This window comes from Cololabis saira, chromosome 9 (genome assembly GCF_033807715.1).
Source record: "Cololabis saira isolate AMF1-May2022 chromosome 9, fColSai1.1, whole genome shotgun sequence".
NCBI classification, from domain to species: domain Eukaryota; kingdom Metazoa; phylum Chordata; class Actinopteri; order Beloniformes; family Belonidae; genus Cololabis; species Cololabis saira.
The window spans coordinates 44,937,265-44,957,904 of NC_084595.1; the positions used below are offsets into that span (position 1 = coordinate 44,937,265).

Consider the following 20,640-nt stretch of genomic DNA (forward strand, 5'->3'; position numbering starts at 1 on the left):
TCTTGATAGTACGACATGATCCATCAGTAGAGCCAGGCAGCCTTGAAAGTCCCAGAGTAGCTGCCGACGTTTCTGAATTTGTCGATATGCCAGTTAACCGCCAACTCCAAAAAGCAGAAATCCTGTTCTTGTTCTGGGCCTGCATGGTTCCCTGTTGTCCACAGACGTTGTCAGACTGCGTTACAGTTACCAGGGGGGTGGAAGGTCACTGACGCTGAGTTGCAGGGGCGTCCTGGGGCCATGTCAGTATTTAAAGGCCACAATCTAAGTGTGAGAGGAGGCAGGGGGTCACACACACAGAGGAATCAGAGGTCAGGGCCGCTCACGGGGCTTTCATCCCGACTGTGTGGGCGTTCTGAGAGGAGATACATCAGTGAAAGCTGACCCACATCCGTATATCCTGGAAAAGCGTCTACTTAAGTTCTGCTCTTAGCTGATCATCACTGACAGTGACTGTGTTTCCATGCATCAATAACCCTTTTAAAACCTGAATATTGGCAATAACCCGAATTTGCACAGCCATGTAAACACCAATAGAATAACCTGAATTTGCTCATATACAGGTTTTTAAAAACCCGAATATGACCCCTGGGTTACTCCTTTTAAAACCTGAATATTGGGTCATGTAAACGCCAAACGGAATATCCCCATCAAACGGAACAGGAATTTGTTTTCTGCACATGTTCTGTTCACAAGGAATCCTGGTCTTTTGAGTCCAGGAAGTTCTTATAAACACGGAGAAACACAAGACCAGGAGGAGACTAATCACTTCATAAATGTAATGAAGTGATATGAACATTTCTGCATTTGTAGACGGTAGAAAGAATATTAAAACTTAATAAACTGGCATATTAACAGCGCTACAGCGGAAATTAAAACAGCTCTTATCTCTGGGCTTCCTGATATGGTGTGACGTATGTGCAAACGTAACTACGCAGTCGCTTACGTACCCAAACGTAAACCACGCAGTGACGTACTGTAGCAAGGGGTGTCCCAATCCGTAGGGAACATTACAAGGCCCTACGCCTGTGGCTTCATTCTTAGGGCTAGTGGTAGAAAGTAGGGTGAACATTGGCATTGGCCCTAAGTCTCTGGTTGTGATGCTGCTCCCCCACAGCTGACTGCAGACGTGACTGAACTCTACACAACACACCTACACATGATCTGCAACATCTTGCTGCAAATGCTGAAGGACCTAAGCTTCTTCAAGAAGTAAAGTCTGCTCTGTCCTTCCTTATTTACAGCATCAATGGTGTATCTCCAGTCCAGTTTACAGTCAGTCAGAATGAGGTATTTGTACCTTCTTCTCCCATGATGGAAGAACTATTCAATTAAATCCTGCCTCTCCTAAAATCAACAATCATCTCCTTTTTTCTCATTCAAGCTGGCTCAACATGGCTGGTTCTGTTTTGGAGAGTGTTCTGGAGCCTCTTGAGCTGATTGTGCAAAGGGTGATAATTTATCAAATAAATATGATCATGGACAATCCTCTTCACAACACAGGGATTCACTAACAGCGTGTGTTCAGTCAGAGGTTCTTCAGCTCAGCTGAAACACAGACCCTGCAGGAGATCCTTCCTGCCCACAGCCATTAACCTCCACCATGGCTGCTGGACGAGACTCAAATCATGAATAATGCAGCAATTTACTTCCCTCAGTGGACCAATGAAGTACTTTAGGTGTGAATTTGAAGCCACATATTGCACCCATCACAACAGCATGCCTTGCAGGAGAGGAGTCCTGGGGCTGAACTGGCATGCTTGCACCTTTCACAAAAGAAAATACCCACCAACAAGTCTCCTGACTTCCCAGACAGTTGTTAACACTTGTACTGTCTTCGGGTCAAAATGACCTAATTCTCCTTCTTTCCTCCTGCTCTCTCCTTCCTTCTCCCTCCCTCTTTTCTCCTTTCCTTCCTTCTTTTCCCCCTTCCTTCCTTCCTTCCTTCCTTCCTTCCTTCCTTCCTTCCTTCCTTCCTTTTTTCCCTTCCTCCCTTCCTTCCTTCCTTCCTTCCTTCCTTCCTTCCTTTTTTCCCTTCCTTCCTTCCTTCCTTCCTTCCTTCCTTCCTTCCTTCCTTCCTTCCTTCCTTCCTTCCTTCCTTCCTTCCTTCCTTCCTTCCTTCCTTCCTTCCTTCTTTTTTCCCTTCCTTCCTTCCTTCCTTCCTTCCTTCCTTACTTCCTTCCTTTTTTTCCCTTCTTTCCTTCCTTCCTTCCTTCCTTCCTTCCTTCCTTCCTTCCTTCCTTCCTTCCTTCCTTCCTTCCTTCCTTCCTTCCTTCCTTCCTTCCTTCCTTCCTTCCTTCCTTCCTTTTTTTCCCTTCTTTCCTTCCTTCCTTCCTTCCTTCCTTCCTTCCTTCCTTCCTTCCTTCCTTCCTTCCTTCCTTCCTTCCTTCCTTCCTTTTTTCCCTTCTTTCCTTCCTTCCTTCCTTCCTTCCTTCCTTCCTTCCTTCCTTCCTTCCTTCCTTCCTTCCTTCCTTCCTTCCTTCCTTCCTTCCTTCCTTCCTTCTTTTTTCCCTTCCTTCCTTCCTTCCTTCCTTCCTTCCTTCCTTCCTTACTTCCTTCCTTTTTTTCCCTTCTTTCCTTCCTTCCTTCCTTACTTCCTTCCTTCCTTCCTTTTTTTCCCTTCTTTCCTTCCTTCCTTCCTTCCTTCCTTCCTTCCTTCCTTCCTTCCTTCCTTCCTTCCTTCCTTCCTTCCTTCCTTCCTTCCTTCCTTCCTTCCTTCCTTCCTTCCTTCCTTCTTTCCTCCTTTCCAACCAACCGTGACATGGCAGGAAAACCAGTCAGGTGAAAACAGTACAGAGCAGCAGGGAGCGAGGGAAAGAGCAGATATAAACACAGAACACAAGGACACTGGCTTTCAAAATAAAACAGGAACAGAGAAACCCAACCCCCATGACCCAACCAGACTGTTATCAGCAATAACTCCAAAAGATGGGCTCTGTCATGGTATTGGGTTGTAACGGCGCCCTCGGAAAAGCTCTTTTCCATTTTTTATGATGATGGCATTAATACTGAAAAGTACATGCAAAATTTCAGAGCACGGTGTGCTGGCTTCAAGACCACCTACTGTCCAGAGATGTGCATGCATTTTTCAACAATGCACAACCACAACATGACTAAGAAAGAAGATGATATGGAGACTGGGCTGGTTTGCCTGAGATGTCGCTGCAGAGGATGTGGAGAACTGTGCAACAAAAACAAATCATGCAACACCTTGGACTGAAACTATCTGCAAGGAAGTAAGAGTCAGACTATAAGTAGAACATTATTTTATTTGCATTTCCGTATCTTCCCAATTTTTTACACAAACACAAAAGCAGTGTGCTGTACCAGCTTTTAGGCATGAATCTGTGTACTCCTGGATGTGTTCAATTCAATTAAACAAACTGTGTCCAGAGAGTCAAAAATGACCCAAAAAAAAAAGGCTGCACATTAATGAAAGCCAGTGTTCAGTGTGAACACTCTGTGATGTCCTTGTGTGTTCATCTGCTGTGTTCATATTTGTGTTGGTGTCAGTTAGTGTGTAAGATATGTGTGAAAACTGCAACAACACTGGGAAATCCCCACTGGAACTGGCTCTCCCTGCACACATAAAACAACCAAAGACACGTGCATGCATGTGTGCAAAAAAAGACCCATTCTTCTAGCAAATCACTGTACTGCACACCCATTTTATTAATTTTTTTATTTTTTTTACTTTGTCCGCACATATATTAATGGTTAATACCATGCTGGTAAGAACCTAAAGCATATATATGTGCATTTTTTATATAAAATACATGATATATTTTTAAATATGTCACATATTTATATTAATAAAAGCACAAAATTAGATTTACATGCACGTACACACACACAGGAGGGCAGGCAGTCTCTGCATTGCAGGATGGAGCAGGATGAGCTTCCCTCAGCTGACTGGGATACATGCCAGTCCAGCAGCGCCGGGGGACTGGGGGGACTGGAGATCCTCCACGGTTATTCCAGTATCCTCCCTCTGTCTATAGAAGGTTCAGTTTTTCAGTTTCCCTGCAGTGTATTTTCCATTTCAGCTCAATGACACCATCTCCTTCATATAATATTGTGGATTGGGATTGGGATGAGAAGAGCCGTAGGCTCGGGAGCTGATTTATGGTTCTGCGTTACACCAACGCAGAGCCTACGGCGTACCCTACGGCTCTGCGTTGGTGTAACGCGGAACCATAAATCAGCCTTTATTCTGGCGAGATCTGAAAAAACTTTGCAACAACAAGCAAGCGAGTGATTATGTACTGAGTGAATATTATGAAAGTAAAATATATATTTCTCGCTAGAAATGTAATCAAAGCGCATTTTTATGCAGAAACTAAATCAAAATATTGATTTTATTCACTAAAAATGAGAAATGTCCGCCATGTTTTTTTGTTTGATTCAGTTTGCAAATGATGACGTAAAGCATTCTGGGAAATTTCTCTAGCCCTCGGTCGGTGAGTCAGAATCTGAAATCCCTCACTGTGAAGGGCTAGATTCATACGCACTAGTCCTCGTTATGTCCACTAGCCCTCGATATGTCCACTAGCCCTCGTTATGTCCACTAGCCCTCGTTATGTCCACTAGCCCTACATGCAAAGAGGAATTGGGACACCACTACCCTCACGGGAACGCACAAAATTTAGGGGTAGTGGTGAAAAGTAGGACTAGGGGGGGATTGGGACTGGGCCTTAGGCTTCTGAACGTCACATTATGCAACAGAAACGTCACCAGCGTCATGTGTGAGACCTGTGTTTACAATTTGTTTGGCCACCGTCAATATTTTTTTCTATTTTACCTGTTTTATATTCTAAAGTCTTACTTAAAAGTAATTCCACTTCTCTGTCACTCCAAACGAAAGACTCTCGTTCATCTTGGAAGTAACTGGAAGTTACTCGTGTCATTTGTTGATGTTTTTTTCCAGGATTCTGATTGGCTAGCATGACTTTATCTTCTCGTTACACTGCCCCCTGTAGGTTTGGCTGCTCATAGCACCTTAACAGATATTTATGCGGGTTTGTGGAAATGATGGTATTTTTCAAAACGTAGAGGGGGAAATATCCGTTTCTGTAAATACCCGGCTATGTGGAAACGTGACCTTAAAGACACGGGACTCTTTCTCCCGCTGATTACCCACCAAGCTTGAGAGCTCCAGAGTCTGCGCTGCCTCTCTCTGATCTGGCGCTAACATTTCACACGTCTGATTCCTGCAGGGAGTTTGCAAAGGAACGGGAGCGAGTGGAGAAGAGGCAAGAATTCCTGAAGCTCCGCCGGCAGCAGCAGATTGAGAGAGAGTTGACGGGTTACCTGGAGTGGATCTGCAAAGCAGGTTTGAAAAGCTACGTTTACTTGTTTTCTTTATCAATTTGCCATACAAATTGATCTAATCCTCAAATAAAATACACTAGCTGACACAATGTGCTTAAGATGATTACACACAAACAATTATCATTTCTTTTGCCTTTATTGAGCACGGCAATTCAAACACGCTTCAAACACTCAAATACTGCTGGAGGGGAAAAAGGAGTGAACATCACGGATTAAAGGTCCCTTATTACACTTTTCCATACTTGGAAAAAATATTTTAAACTGTACTAGACCAGGTTTTCAGGTCAGCTCGCTGTAATTTAAGAGGTCCGCAATTGATGAAGCGGTAAACAGATATTAGGTATAGCAGGAGCTTCTGCAACTTTATTTTTTGAGAAGGATTTTCTACTCGTGCAAAAAGAGTTTGCAAATGCAGATTAATCATTTAAACTCCCAGTTCCATGTGTCTATACCAGGGGTCAGCAACCCAAAATGTTGAAAGAGCCATATTGGACCAAAAACACAAAAAACAAATATGTCTGGAGCCGCAAAAAATGAAAAGTCTTGTATGTATAAGCCTTAGAATGAAGACAAATGGCGAAAGGCGAAAAGAAGAAAAAAAGAAGAAAGTCAAAGTGTCGAGAAAAAAGTCGAAATGTCGAGAAAAAAGTCAAAATGTTGAGGAAATAGTCAAAATTTTGAGAAAAAAGTCGAAATGTCAATAAAAAAGTGGAAATGTTGAGATTAATGTTGAAGTACAATCATGAGAAAAAAGTCGAAATGTTGAGAAAAAAGTCGAAATGTCGAGAAAAAACTTGAAATGTCAAGATTAAAAAGGAAAGGAAAAAGGAAGAAAAAAAGAGAAAAAAAAGAAGAAGAAAAAAGGAAAAAAAGAGAAAAAAAGAAGAAAAAAAGGAAAAAAAGGTCAAACCTTTTTGAAAAAGCTCCAGGAGCCACTAGGGCGGTGCTAAAGAGCCGCATGCGGCTCTAGAGCCGCGGGTTGCCGACCCCTGGTCTATACACTATTGGGTTCAGCCCCGCCCCACTCAGACGCCAAACATCCTTCTTTTGTCTCTGTGGCACGTGGCTGGCAGAAACAGGTTTGTGTCGGGAACCAAAAACAGCTGATTGACTGGAGCACAGGGAGGAAGAAAATCTGGTGCTTCCCACAGGACACAGAAAATTGAGATTACTGCCTGATCTAACGGAGCCAGTAAGCGTTTGGGTCAGGATGAAAGTAAAGTGACTATTGTGGCGCTGGATCAATCTCAATAGGAATCTAATTTGCATCACATGGAACCTTTTTGCCCCCTGCCTCTCACCTGTGATGAACTGGGATAGGCTCCAGCAGACCCCCGGGATAGAAAAGTACGGTGGCCGACAAGGGCCAAACGCACTGCAACGGCCTAATACGTCTCAGTTAAGGAAAACGGCTTCAAGTACAGAAACGATTCCAATTCACAAACTCTTTTTTTTTTTTTTTTTTTTCTTCCCTTGTCTGCACACATATTAATGATTGATACCATGACGGTAGAAACCAAAAGTATATATATGTGCATTATTACTATATTTAATATATATACATATATATACGCATACATGCGTACACATACATAAATATACACATACAAACCCAGTGATTCTTTTTTTTTTTTGGGGGGGGGGGGGGGGGTGACGACATCCACTGCCAATCCAGGAAGCAGGAACACACGGAAACACACGTCAAGCACTAGAAATCTGCAACAAAAAACCACAAACAAAACACGAAACCGGCACGGAGCCAACCAAAACAATAACAGCAATCGACCTAAATCTTGAGATCTGATCGCAGTCTGAGTTAAGCTACCGCTACCGCTACCTAAACCCAAAAACTAGAGAGCCAGCATGCAGGTGAACGAGCCAGTGTGTATGTCTATGTGTGTGTGTGTGTGTATGTATATGATCATGCCTGGTGTGTGTGTGTGTGTGTGTGTGTGTGTGTGTGTGTGTGTGTGTGTGTGTGTAATAAACCAAACAAAGCTCTACCTGAAGTGTATCTATAGTGGGGGAGGGGGGCGAGCAACCCCGCCATCCGCGAGACCAGAGGCCGACACGGAAGAGCCCGGAACCCAGACCACCGGCAACCCCACAGAGGGGAGAAGCGGGAGGGAGGCAACCCACCGCCTGCGAGTATAGAGAAACGATGCAAAGCACAAAACGATATAAAACAAGAAACCATCTTCAAAAGAAAAACGCTTCATAACCGGTCACTACAACCGGAAGTGCTCCAAACCTGCAGGGGGCGCTCTCAGCGTAAGAGCTCAATGGACAGACACATGGGATGTAGAGACATCCATGGTTTAAACATACAGCGGGAACGATAATGTGATTTTTATCTGACTATATTTTTATACGATGTTTATATCACTGTACATTACGAGACCTGTCTTTATTATATTTTACACCAGACGATACAATGTACAGCGTTGTACAGTGATATAAACATTGTATATAAATATAGTCATAAAAATCACATTACCGTTCCCACTGTACGTTTAAACCATGGATGTAAACACTGTGGTTCAGTCAGCTGCTCCACCTGCAGGTTTGGAGCACTTCCGGTTGTAGTGACCGGTTATGAAGTGTTTTTCTTTTGAAAATGGTTTCTTGTTTTATATCGTTTTGTGCTTTGCATCGTTTCTCTATTTGCAGCGTTTGATGATGCTGCATTTGTCTTTGTTTTTTGCAGCACGGTTTTTCATTTGCACCACGTTCCTCTTTTTGTACCTCGTTTTGAGTTTGTGAATTTGAATCGTTTCTGTACTTGAAGCCGCTTTCCTTAACTGAGACGCATTAGCCGTAAAAAGGGATGGATGGAACCTTTTAGTATCTTCAACAGGAACAAACTGGAGACAATAATTGGCACACCTGGAGAATGGATAAAATGACTTTTGATGTGTAGTTTAGAGCAACTTTGATTGATAACTGGCACTCAAACATTGCTCTTGGTCAGGAATATTTACTGATGTGAACCATGCCTGGTGATTAGGAGATTTATGAAGCTATATGTTCAGAAGCCGTTCATCTGCATGAGGCTGAAATGGGATACAAAAGCATATTAAAGTGTTTAAGAATTCATTAGTCCACAGTTTGACATGCTGCCTATAAATAGAGTTGGTTAAAGACTGCTCACACTTCTCTCTGATGTCACTGGAACTGGCAAATACTAAGTCACTGAACAAGCAGGTGTACAAAGAACAACTTGACAATCCACACTGCTACCAGGAAAGGGTTTGGTGAAGTGATGATGCAATTAAGGTTGACTTGTTGGAGGAATTCTTAGCACTATAGAAAAAGGACACAGCTTACAAACATGAACAATCACATTTTCTGGCAAATGAATGCAGAAAGCCAGTTAATTCCAAGGGCTCCACATATTTGACACTGTTTATAAAAGCATTTCTATAGGTGCCACCTGAGTGTGAACAGCTGGAATTCAGTTGGAGCGTTTCTGTTGCAGAGGAGGTGATGCTGGCTGAGGAAGACAAGCATGCAGAGGAGAAGTCGCTGGATGGAGCATGGTACAAAAAGAAACACAACAACTCTGGTGAGGACGACCTTTATCTTAATGTCACACTCAGTTTAGAAACAGGTTGGAGCAAAGGCCAGTTTCTATGTTAACTGCAGTCTCATTAGGTGGAAATGATTTGAAGTGTAACGTTTGTTTTCTATTTCCTCTACATGTCAGGTTATGTGAAATTAAAGGGGACCTATTATGGCATTTAATGTCTATTTTAAACAGGCCTTGAATGTCTTAAAAACAAGCTTTTGATTGTTTTTTCTATATAAATTAAAAATTCAGCCGCTGGGCCATGTCTTTATTTTTACTGGTTCTAACCTCATTATCTATTACCCCTTTTACACCAAGCTGGTTCCAGGGCTGGTTCTGGGCTAGAGCCAGACTTAGCACCAGTTCTTTGGTTTTACACAGCCTAAGCACCGGCTCCTGGCTCTCAAAACGGGTGCTACGCCAGCCCCTTTGAGCTGCTGGGCCAGGCGTAAGAACCAGTTACGTCGGGGGCTGGGGGCGGTGCTGGGGGCGGTGTTACTGAACAACCAGAGCAGAATAAACACGGAAGCGCGCCGTTTTTAAACAACGGAGCGTTGAAGTTAGCAGACTCTTTTATTATTACATCCATTTATTTAATAATGGATGTAAAACAGAAGCAGCAGTGGTCTACGGTACAATCCACCAACAGTAACGTCGGCGGGCTCCGTGCCCGCCGATGCAGCGGCGCAGCCTCGCGTCTGAGCCCGCAGGGGAGCGTTCCAGCCCTGGGACGCTTGGACGCGAGGCTGCGGAGCCCGCCGATGCAGCGCAGCTCCATCCATTTATTTCATAAAAAATCCTGGCCCGCAGGGACGCCTCCCAGCCCGCGGTTCTGGTTCCACGTTACACCAACGCAGAGCCTATGGCGTATGTTACGGAGGAGGAGAGGAGCTGCTGTCCCCCGGGGCTGCTGGCTCTCGAGTCAAATTTCTTAACAGGCGTTATTTGGATAAACTGAGCCCAGGTTGGGGATCTTAAAGGGTTACTTTACCTGAAAAAAATATTAAAACTTAATAAAGTGCCATATTAACAGCGCTACAGCTGAAATTAAAACAGCTTTTAATTGTCGGTTCCTCATATGGTGTGACGATCGACGCAGAGCCTACGGCGTATGTTACGTAGGAGGAGAGGAGCTGCTGTCCCCCGGGGCTGCCGGCTGCGACGATCGACGCAGAGCCTACGGCGTAGGTTACGCGGCGACGGGCGCCGTACGCCGTACCCTACGCCGTAGGCTCTGCGTCGATTTAACGCGGAACCATAAATCAGCTCCGGGGCCGGCAGTCAGCCAGAAATTAAAACTGAGCCCAGGTTGGGGATCTTAACGGGTTACTATACCTGAAAAAATATTAAAACTTAATAAAGTGCCATATTAACAGCGCTACAGCTGAAATTAAAACAGCTTTTGGCTCTCAGCTTCCTGATCAGGGTGGGGATGAAAACGAGGGGGAGTGGTGACGTGATGACGTGGCTCTCTGGCCAGCTCCTGGGCAGCACCAGCTCTGTGTAAAAGCAAACGGTTCTTACTTAGAACCAACCGCGAACCGGCTCTAGCACCAGCACTAGCACCAGCCCTGGAACCAGCTTGGTGTAAAAGGGGTATATGAGGGATTCTGAGTGGGTGGGGCTAGGATAATGAGGCTCTGTGCTGATTGGTTGCCTGAATGACGCGATACACCGCTACGAAAAAATGGCGAACGCTCCGGCCGGCGGAGTTACACCGTGTCCTAACTGCATGCGATGTGAGTGAGCGTCAGCGACAAAATCAATTCCATTGTTTATTTTCTATTGGACTGTCCTAACTGGCCGCAGCGACGCAGCGTTTTGAGCTGAACATTTGTCGGACGTCCTGCTTCTATTTTCTTCCTGTCGCTCGCGTTGAAAGCCGGTTGAAAGCGCTGTAGGAAACAGTCATGATGAGGAACGGCTGATCCAGTTAGTTGAAATGAGAAGTTATCTCTATGATTCCTCCTCATTTCACTACAAAAACCTCAATAAAGTGGCAGCTGCTGGAGGGAGATGGACAGAGAGACGATGTCACGCAGTGCTACGATAGTCGGACGCTCATGCAGTTACACGGTTTTATAGTTGAGGACGTGGTTTGGATTTTGGTTACGTAACGAAAATGCGCAGAATCTTATTGGCTCGTAGATCCACATCACACTGGACGGATCATCCGGGCGGCTGTACAGACACTGCAGAATCTGGTTTCGTTCCTCCTTCTCTGAGTTGTCAGGCTGAGGGGAGACCACTTTATATATGTTAAAGCAAGAAAAAACATGTTTTAATAATAGGTCCCCTTTAAATTAAATTCAAAAACACTTTATTGATTGAGAACAGTAAATTAATTCAGTGAAATGTCAGAATGCTCCCTAATTGAAGGAAAATAAAATACACCAACTCATTTTCATATAGATTCATGAAAACTAACCAATTAAGAACAAAGTTGAACCATACTGATAGAAGCCATTGGGGGGGGGGTGTTTGGACGAGGTGTGTTTGGCTTTTTATACAGGGGTAGTCAGTCCTGGTCCTTAGGTGCCACGGTCCTGGATACTTCTGACATCTCCTTGATCAACACACCTGATTCAAATGAATGGTTGTCATCGGCTTCTCATCCGGGTCTGTACCAGTCTGATGATAACACAATCATTTGTATCAGGGTGTACTGAAGCAGGGACAAATCTAAGGGTGCTTTCAGACCTGTGGCCCGTTTGTTTTGTTCCGATTCAGGGGCTTAATCGATACAGTTGTTTCGTTTCTCGTTCGTGGTGTTTGTGTTCACAAGGCAACCGTCTGTAGCGGTTCAAAGCTGTTAACAAATGCCATGAACCAACTGTTCTCTCATTGGTCAGAAATTAACGGAAGGAGTTTCCTCTTCTTCCGTACCCCAGGAAAAACAACAAGACCCTTTCACAGAGAGGGCGCAAAGCCCAGGCCGCCGCCGGCTTTCCCATTCATTCATGTGCTACCGGCGCAAGAGCGGACCGCTCTGCGGGCCAGAGGCCGCCTGCCGCGGCGTTTGCAACGCGCAAACCCTGCCCGAATTGAACAAGTTTTAATTCCACCGTGCCGCGCTGGGACGACATCTCGGCACGTCCAATAGGAGAGAAGGTGGTGGAGGCTGCACCGACTCTTCTCCTTGCGCCGCGGCAGCACATACACGTGAATGGAGTTGGTCGGTTGCTGTGTGGATTATGTTCTCACTCCAAATAAAAAAAATTAACCGCTCCAGGTCTGGAATGGAAGCGAGCCGAGAACCGAACCCTAACCTCTCCTAGGAGATCTCGGCTCGCTTGTTTTGTCTGAGCTCGATTGCTGTGTTCACATGTACCAAACCAACCGATCTTTAGGGGGAAACGCTCCCTGTTTCGGAACAACTGCTCCAAACAGGAAAGAGGTGGAAGCACCCTAAAACGTGCAGGATCCTGGAGGACCAGGATCACCTACCCCTGTTCCTAATGCTAATTAACAAGACAACGGATGGTGTCCTGGGGTATCTCCCCCCACATCTGGAACTAGGCATTACTGAGCTCCTGGACTGTCTGAGGTCCAACCTGGCGCTGTTGAATGGACTGTAATGTCCCTGAAGTGTTTTATTGGATCTAGATAAGCAGTGTTGTGCATGAACGAGTTCAAATGAAAGCATTCATTGAACACGTTCATTTCTGTGAGAACGTTGAACTGAACGCAACATATTTACACATAAAGAACTTGAACATGAACTTGTTCATTCTGCAGATCACGAACTGGAATTTGAACTGTTCAGATTATGTGAGTTTCAGCTTCACTGTTTAGGTCCAATTATTACGGAATAATCCTTCTCATTTCACCAGCAGGCGGCACATTTAAAATAGTCCACGAGCCCGGTGCAGTTTTTATGAATGAAGGCTGATTTATGGTTCTGCGTTACACCAACGCGGAGCCTACGCCGTAGGGTACGCCGTCGATTTAACGCGGAACCATAAATCAGCCTTGATGGGTGAAGAGATATGTTGCAGTCGCAGCGTCAGCGAGTCGTCAGATGATGATCCTTATCATTATCTGCAGGAATTTTACACAATGTCTCCCAAAGAGTCCGACGGGAGAAATCTAACCTTTCTGTGCAAATTATGTCCACCTGCACTGAGAAAACAAGTCCGAGCGTCTGCCTCGTCAACTTCACATTTGAAACTTCCTGTGGAGTTAAAGCATCCGTCCAGTGTGAGGAAATATCTGCGAGTCCTTGACAATCAAACAAAATGATCAGGAAAGACCAAGAAGACCCATCAGCTTATCATCCAGGTCTGCACAAGTCTGTTAATGACAGTCATTTCTATCAGGGTGCTGAAGCAGGAAACATCTAAAACATGCAGGACAGGGTCCTGAGGACCAGGGTTGAAGACCACTGGTATACAGTGAACAGTTTTAGGATAGGGGGGGCGTTTCATTCATACTTCTCACCTAAAAATATTGAAATGAACTGAATTTGAACTAGTTCAAAATGAAAATGGTGAACTATTTTCAACTATGTGAACTGAACTTTGAACTAGTTCATGAGAAGTAGGAACTTGCACAACACTGTAGATAAGGCGAGTGTGGGGACGGTTGTCCACCAGAAGAACCTGCATGCTGTTGCCCCAGGAAGCTGGGTGTTGTTGTTGAGCGGATGGAACCCAGGACCCACTGCACCGGCAGAGGGTCTGACAAAGAGACCAAGGATTTCCTCCTTTTTTATATGTGAAAGCGATACAAGAGATAACTGTGGATTTTAGGAGTGTTAGGATTAACTCATAGTGTTTCCATCATGGGAGAGGAAATGGAACTGGTGGAGGAGTATAAATACCTCAGTGTTCGCCTGGACAGCAGACTGGACTGGAGATGCAACTGTGACTGCATTTACATGCACAATAACCCTTTTAAAACCCGAATATGAATTTGTACGGCCATGTAAACACCAATAACCCCTTTGATTAACCCAAATTTGCTCATATTGGGGTTTTTAAAAACCCCAATATGACCCCTGGGTTACTCCTTTTAAAACCTGAATATTGGGTCATGTAAACGCCAAACGGAATATCCCCATCAAACGGAACAGGAATGTGTTTTCTGCACATGCTCTGTTCACAAGGAATCCTGGTCTTTTGAGCCCAGGAAGTTCTTATAAACACGGAGAAACCAAGACCAGGAGGAGACTAATCACTTCATAAATGTAATGAAAGATATGAACATTTCTGCATTTGTAGACGGTAGAAAGTACCGGGATAGCCAGATTTAAAAGAAGGTGAGCGAAAAGTTGCGCGAAGCAGCATTTGTTTTGAATTTGGATACAGGAAGAAGAAGCAGAAATGATGGGAACTGCGTCATGATGTTCTCTGTGCATCGCTGGTTTGATCCAGATATCCTGAATGATTAATTATCATGTAAACGGAATATTCCCAATGTTTCAGTAACCGGAATATTAGCAATAACCCGAATTTTGACTGCATGTAAACGTAGTCACTGATGCTGTTTATAAGAAGGGACAGAGCAGATTTGACTTCTTAAGGAATTGCCAGTCCTTCAGCGTAAGCAGCAAGATGTTGTAGATATTCTATAAATGCCGTTAATCTTCAGCAGCAGCCGTCTACAAGGCATGCCTGCCTTTTCTTTCTGACTGAGAACCAAGGGCTCAGATTTGGAGGTGCTGATCCTCACCACCACCACCACCACTTCACAATCTGCAGCACAACAATTCTGTTCAGAACTTCTCATGAACAGAGTTTCCACGTGCAGCAAAGGGGTGGAGAGGATCTGGTTTGGTCACTAAAAGATTCCATCTCTGCTTTTTGCAGATGATGTGATCCTGTTGGCTTCACCGAGCCATGATCTCCAGCTTTCCTTGGGGCAGTTCACAGCCCAAGAGGTTGTGGAGCCAAGTATTAAGCTGAGGGTACCGTCTAATTTGACAAGGACCGTTTCATTGGTTGTCTTTTTTTTCTCAATGACTCTGTTGATCCATGACTTAAAAAGTAATGTCTGATTTTCGTTAGTCATTTTTCTGTAAACTACTATTACTTTTGTTAGATTCAAGTTCATTCAGTGACCATTTTGGGTTTTCCTTTTTTTAATAAAAGGGTACCAGAAACGTTGTCTTTGTGTGTATTAGCGGCTGAGACTTTAAAAGTTCCTTGGTGTATGTCTTTCTGCTTCTCAGTTACACAAATCATAATTTTGGTTGCTCTGCAACCTTGGTTGCAGGCATCCTGCTGTAATTCATTTATCCTTGCTTTAATAACACCCTTCTGCACTGTTGGAAGACTATCATCTTCCTGCTTTCCTGGATCTCTGCTCCTCATCTTTTTCTTGCAAACCATTCTCATATTCCTTGCTTGTTTTTATAGCTTAATGTCTCCAGGATTACTCTGCGCTGTATATTAGCGTCCTCACTCTGGATCCTCCCTGATTTCCAGCTGTGATAAAACCATCACAGTTAAAATAACATCAGTGTAGGTTCAACATAAGATGCACTTGACTCTTTCCATGGACCGCTTTCACAGTAGCGTTCCATCAATTCCTAGTTTGTCTTCTTCCAGGTAACATCTCACTTTATTTAAAGTGCTAAATGGTTTCAGCTTTTTTCTTTTCTTATTAGGGCCCGAGCACTGACAGTGCGAAGGCCCTATTGTATCTGTAGGAGTTTTTGTTTTTGTTGTTTTTTTTGTTATCCACGTTTTTCTTCCGACGAAATGAGGGCGTTTTTTCCCCCTAAACGTGCCCCAAAAGTCACCAAATTTTGCACACAAGCCAGGCCTGGTGATAAATTTGATATTTAATGGTTTGCATTAATGGCCGTGGCCTAACGCCCCCTAGAAAACTTCTTGCCTCAAGCCCCACAATACGGTTTGACGTACATGCATTAAAATCGCTACACACCTGTATCATGGCACAACTTAAAGAAAAGTCTCTTGGCGCCATGGCCCAAACCGAACAGGAAGTCAGCCATTTTGAATTAATCGTGTAATTTTGGTGCAATTTATGCCATTTCTTCGGCCGTTAATGCGGCCCGAACCGTAACCAGGTGTGTTATACATCAAAATGTGCGTCTCCATACTGCGATGATGCGCATTACTTTTCTCTTTCAAAAGCGTTACCGTGGCGACAATAGACGCCAAAAAGCATGCCCCCCCCCTTCATCTAGTTGGTCCATATTTGATAGTTCCTACTTTCTGGCATAACTTTTGAATGGTTTGACATCGGACGCGGTTTTGAGTCCTTGACCATAATTGGTGCAAATTAACCCCGCCTCTTCTTCTAATTGGTCGATATGTGATAGTTCCTATTTTCTGCTATAACTTTTGAATGGTTTGACATAAATACTCATGGGTGGTGGCATTGGACATGGTTTTGAGTCCTTGACCATAATTGGTGCAGATTAGCCCCGCCCCTTCTTCTGATTGGTCGATATGTGATAGTTCCTACTTTCTGCTATAACTTTTGAATGGTTTGATATAGAGAGTCGTGGCTGGTTTCATCCGCTAAATGTCCAGGTCTGAAGAATCTACATCAAGTCATACAAGCTTCCACTGCAGCCTGAACGTGCACAAGGGTGCGAGGGCCCGTTCATCGCTGCTTGCAGCTTTCATTTCTGATTGCCTTGTTACTGAGTGCTGTCTGAGTAGAGTTTGCAGTTGGTGAGACCTCCCTCCAACTGGGCTGCTCACTTAGTTAAAGTAAAGAGTGAATCCAGTATAGTTAGTTGCGTGTTTGCTTACATTCCCTTAAGACAGTAGCCTACCCATCTCCCAGAGCAACACCTACAGTGACTGTCATGGTCGAGGATTTCTGTTTGGTTTGGTTTTCTTTCTTGAGTTGATCTTGTTTCTTCTGGTTTGGTCTTCTTCTCATGACTTAAATCCTGCTTTATTTTAAAACTCTCCCTCTTAGGATGAAGTTCTATCCTGACTTTCCTTGTGTCCATCTCTGCTGATTGTTTGCACCTGTGTCTCATCAACCCCTGTTTCCTTGTGTTTTTCTTCCTCCCTGCTCGTCTGTCTGTTAAACACCCTGTTTGGCTACTTTTTGCTCTTTAGTTTTTCTGTATGCCCTTTTGTGTTGTTTTTTTTTCTCGAATAAAGCTTTTTGTTTTGTGTGTGTGTGTTTATTTTGGACTCCTGCCTGTGCTTATTTCAAAGAACTTTGATGCTCCAGGGGTCGGTTTCATAGAGCGAGGTTGCTTAACCCCGGGCAAGATGTAGGGTAACTCATACTGGAAGCCTGTTACCATGGTAACTGACTCTATTAAGTAAACCTGGTCAAGAGCAGGTTTACTTCAACATACCCGAGTTACTTTCTGTCTTTTCCCTTTCATGAAGCTGAAACAAGTTGAGTTTAATCAGACAGTCAATCATAACATTCCAGGTTGTTTTTGTTTTTCAGTGGCAACAAAGTCATTAAGTAACAAATAATTTACATGATTTAAAATTTGCTATCCTGCACAGAAAAAAAAAGAGTGGCACTAAACAGTCTGTTTTTGGTCTTAAAGGAAAGATGACACCTGATCGTGTAACAAAAAAGAAAACACAACAACAGGGATTGGGTATCAGTTTTTTACCTGGTGCTCAATATTTACCTGGTTTATCAGTTAGAACTCATAAGTATTGGTTGGACTACTGCTAGAAAATACTTTTGACTAATTTTATTCCTTCTTGTGTTTGCAGTGTTGAAAAGGACTAAAAAGAGTAAGAATGACCTCATCAGTGCAGAGGAGGGCGACGACCACTTCACAGACATCTCATCTGTTGGTGAGGACCACACATGGAACGGAGACACAATGTACTACATGATCACGCCATAGCATCCCTGTGTTGCTGGCAGCTCATAAATCTCACCATTATCAATGACTTGAATGATAACCCCCCCCCAACACAGTCCTGGTTGGCTGGCTGTTTGGTCTTTACAACCAAATGTTGTCAAAGGTGAGCAGTGATGGTAGACTGAGGATTGGCAGACCACTGCTACTAGTTCCACTAGAAAATAGTTTAAATGCAGAGAAAGAATTCCCCCCATTGTGGAATTAATAAAGGAAACAATAATATTATTCCCTTCATAGCTGTAAATGTGTTACTTTCCGATGACCGAGAAAACCAATGCAATGTTACTGATTCCTGAAAAACTCTAAACTGGTGGTTGGTAATGGTGGTAATCAAGATTAAAGGGGACATATTATGGCATTTAATGTATATTTTAAACAGGCCTTGAATGTCTTAAAACAATCTAAAGCTTGTTTTTTCTACATAAATCAGAAATTCAGTCTCTGGGCCATGTTTTTATTTTTTCTTCTAAAGCCTTTTTCTGTGATTCATTTTCAGGACGGGGGAGGTATGATAATGAGGCTCTGCGCTGATTGGCTGCTTGAATGACGTGTAGCAGGGGAGGAGACAAAGCGTCGCTCTGGCAGAAGAGCAGTGGCTGCGTAGCAAAGCGTGTCCACGGTTCTGCGTTAAATCGACGCGTACCCTACGCCGTAGACTCTGCGTTGGTGTAACGCGGAACCATAAATCAGCCTTTAGTCACCTCGTCTTCACACAGGAAGATTTAATTTAATTCTAAACAGTTACACCACGGTTATTTACTCCGATTCCTCATCATTTCACTTCTTATGTTACAAGACAAATGAATCCTGTTAACTGTAAAGAAATCACAACACTGAATTTTCACAAATGGCAACTTTATTGTTAAAATATATAAATAAAATGTATGCATTATTGCTGGCTCAAGGAAGGACCGCGCGTCTTCTGAATGTGAACAGCTCCAGGTGCTTGAAAGATCTGAAACCACAGAAGAAAAATGTATTACGGTACTAATAGAGCCCGGGGCTCCTCGACGGTCCGGTCCGTGAGCAGCTCCGGCAGCTCCGTATGCGGCGCCGGGGCACCGGAGCTAAGCTAAATACTTAGCCCATGCAAAGATCATACAAATATAAATAACAAAAAAAAAAGGAACTTACTGCTGACTCGTGTGCAGTTGCCGGGTCCGTGCTGTTGGAACTGATCCTTTTATGTGGGTAAATGTCGATGCAAAATCTCATTTCTACTCTCCCTCGCTGTTCAAACAGCCACCGCTTCTAAACAATGGAGGAGCTCGAGCCGACGGAGAGAGCTGGTTGTGGGCGTGGTTTCAGCAGCGGAGGCCGAACCTCTGCGCCTCGGGTGACGTCACCCTAGGCGCAGATTCTAATCGGCTCAAAAAAAAAAATCACGTGACACTGGGGGATTCTGTCGGGCGGGGGTCACAGACCTTGCAGAAATTCATGGGATTGTTTCTCCCCTCTGCTTGCAGGGTGAGGGGAGACCACTTTATATATGTTAAAACAAGAAAAAACATGTTTTTCATAATATGTCCCCTTTAAGTTAGGGACATGCACGTGCAGAGAGGCGGGGGCGGAGGGGGCTCAAGCCCCCGCCCCCGTTGCTCAGATGCCCAAAGTGCCCTTCTGTCAAAGGCTTTTTTTTTTTTTTTCAAAGGCCTTAAAAAAAAAAGATTTCCATTTTTAAGTGTGGACCTACCGTGCCATTCATTCACCAATATCATCTAACAATTAATAATAATTCAACTAAATAAAATGATATGATCACATTTTTATTATTTTTTTATTTTGTTTATTTGATATGGACATAGCAATTACATTGGACAAACCAGATGCATTGTTTTGTGTTTTAGCACAAGTGCTAATTCGCAACACTTGTCCATAGGCAGCTTTTGAAAAGAATAAGGAGCAATAAAATATTAAGATAACAAGAATGGGAAAAAAATAAAATAAAATAAATGAAAACACAAAAACAAAAAAAACAAACAACAAAACAATTGGAGAGGAAATCAAAGAAATACAAACAATTTTCAATTAGAAACATAAAAAGACAAAGCAAGCAGTCAACAAGTTAAGAACTATTCATGTGTACACTGCTGACTAGATTTTAACCACTGTTTGAGTCCTTTGTTAAAAGCTTTTGTGTTGGTCTCTAATTTTAACTCAGTGGGTAGAGAGTTCCAAAGTTTTGCCCCCTTTACAGAGAGAGACTGGCAGAGAGAAGTGTTGCATTGTGGGATGAGACAGTCACCACTAGTGGATGCTCATGTGGTCGCTCTGCGAGAGCTGTGACGCCTAATGGCCACGTCAGAGAACAGTGTTGACACATGATTTAAACATTTAAAGAAACATTTTAAAATACTGAGGTTAATAAAATTTTCAAAAGTGAGGAGGTGTTTCCTTAAGATTTGGCTGTGATGCCATTTCATTGGTTTTTGGTCCATGCACCTGGCAGGCCCTCATCACGTGACCTGCCCTGCACTTTGCTGGTCTGCTGGAGATTGACGCTTCAACGGAGGATATATTTTCACTTACCGGTATTGTCACGGCTCAAAAGACAGAGAAGCCAAAAGCACAACACCAAACAGATCAGGTCAAACGTAGGCAGGAGTCAAAAACCGGGCAGACAGGCAGATCAGGCAGACAAAACCAAAGGGAGCAGGCAAAAATCCAAAAACCGGGAATCAGGCAAAGTAGCAGGCAGACACAGACACAGACACAGACACAGACACAGACTCAGGAACGCTGGAAAGCTTGGCATGAACACTAGACAATCTGGCAGCAGCATGTGGAAGTGGGCCGGTATATAAAGGGAACTGATCACCATGGAAACCAGGTGTGGAGATGGGCGGGGAAGCACAGGTGAGGGGAAAGAGTAGATTGTCTGGCTGATGAGGGTGGCAGGATCATGACAGGT

The 20,640-nt window shown here is 43.8% G+C and overlaps 1 protein-coding gene across 1 annotated transcript in view; it reads left to right on the plus strand.

Moving 5' to 3' along the window:
- The window catches only part of LOC133450780 (voltage-dependent N-type calcium channel subunit alpha-1B-like), a 245,093-nt gene that overhangs the window by 100,740 nt on the left and 123,713 nt on the right, over nt 1-20,640 (plus strand). Inside the window, 3 exon segments of the mRNA XM_061729657.1 lie at nt 5,217-5,332; nt 8,810-8,896; nt 17,575-17,656. Of these exon segments, the coding sequence (XP_061585641.1) occupies nt 5,217-5,332; nt 8,810-8,896; nt 17,575-17,656 (285 nt within the window).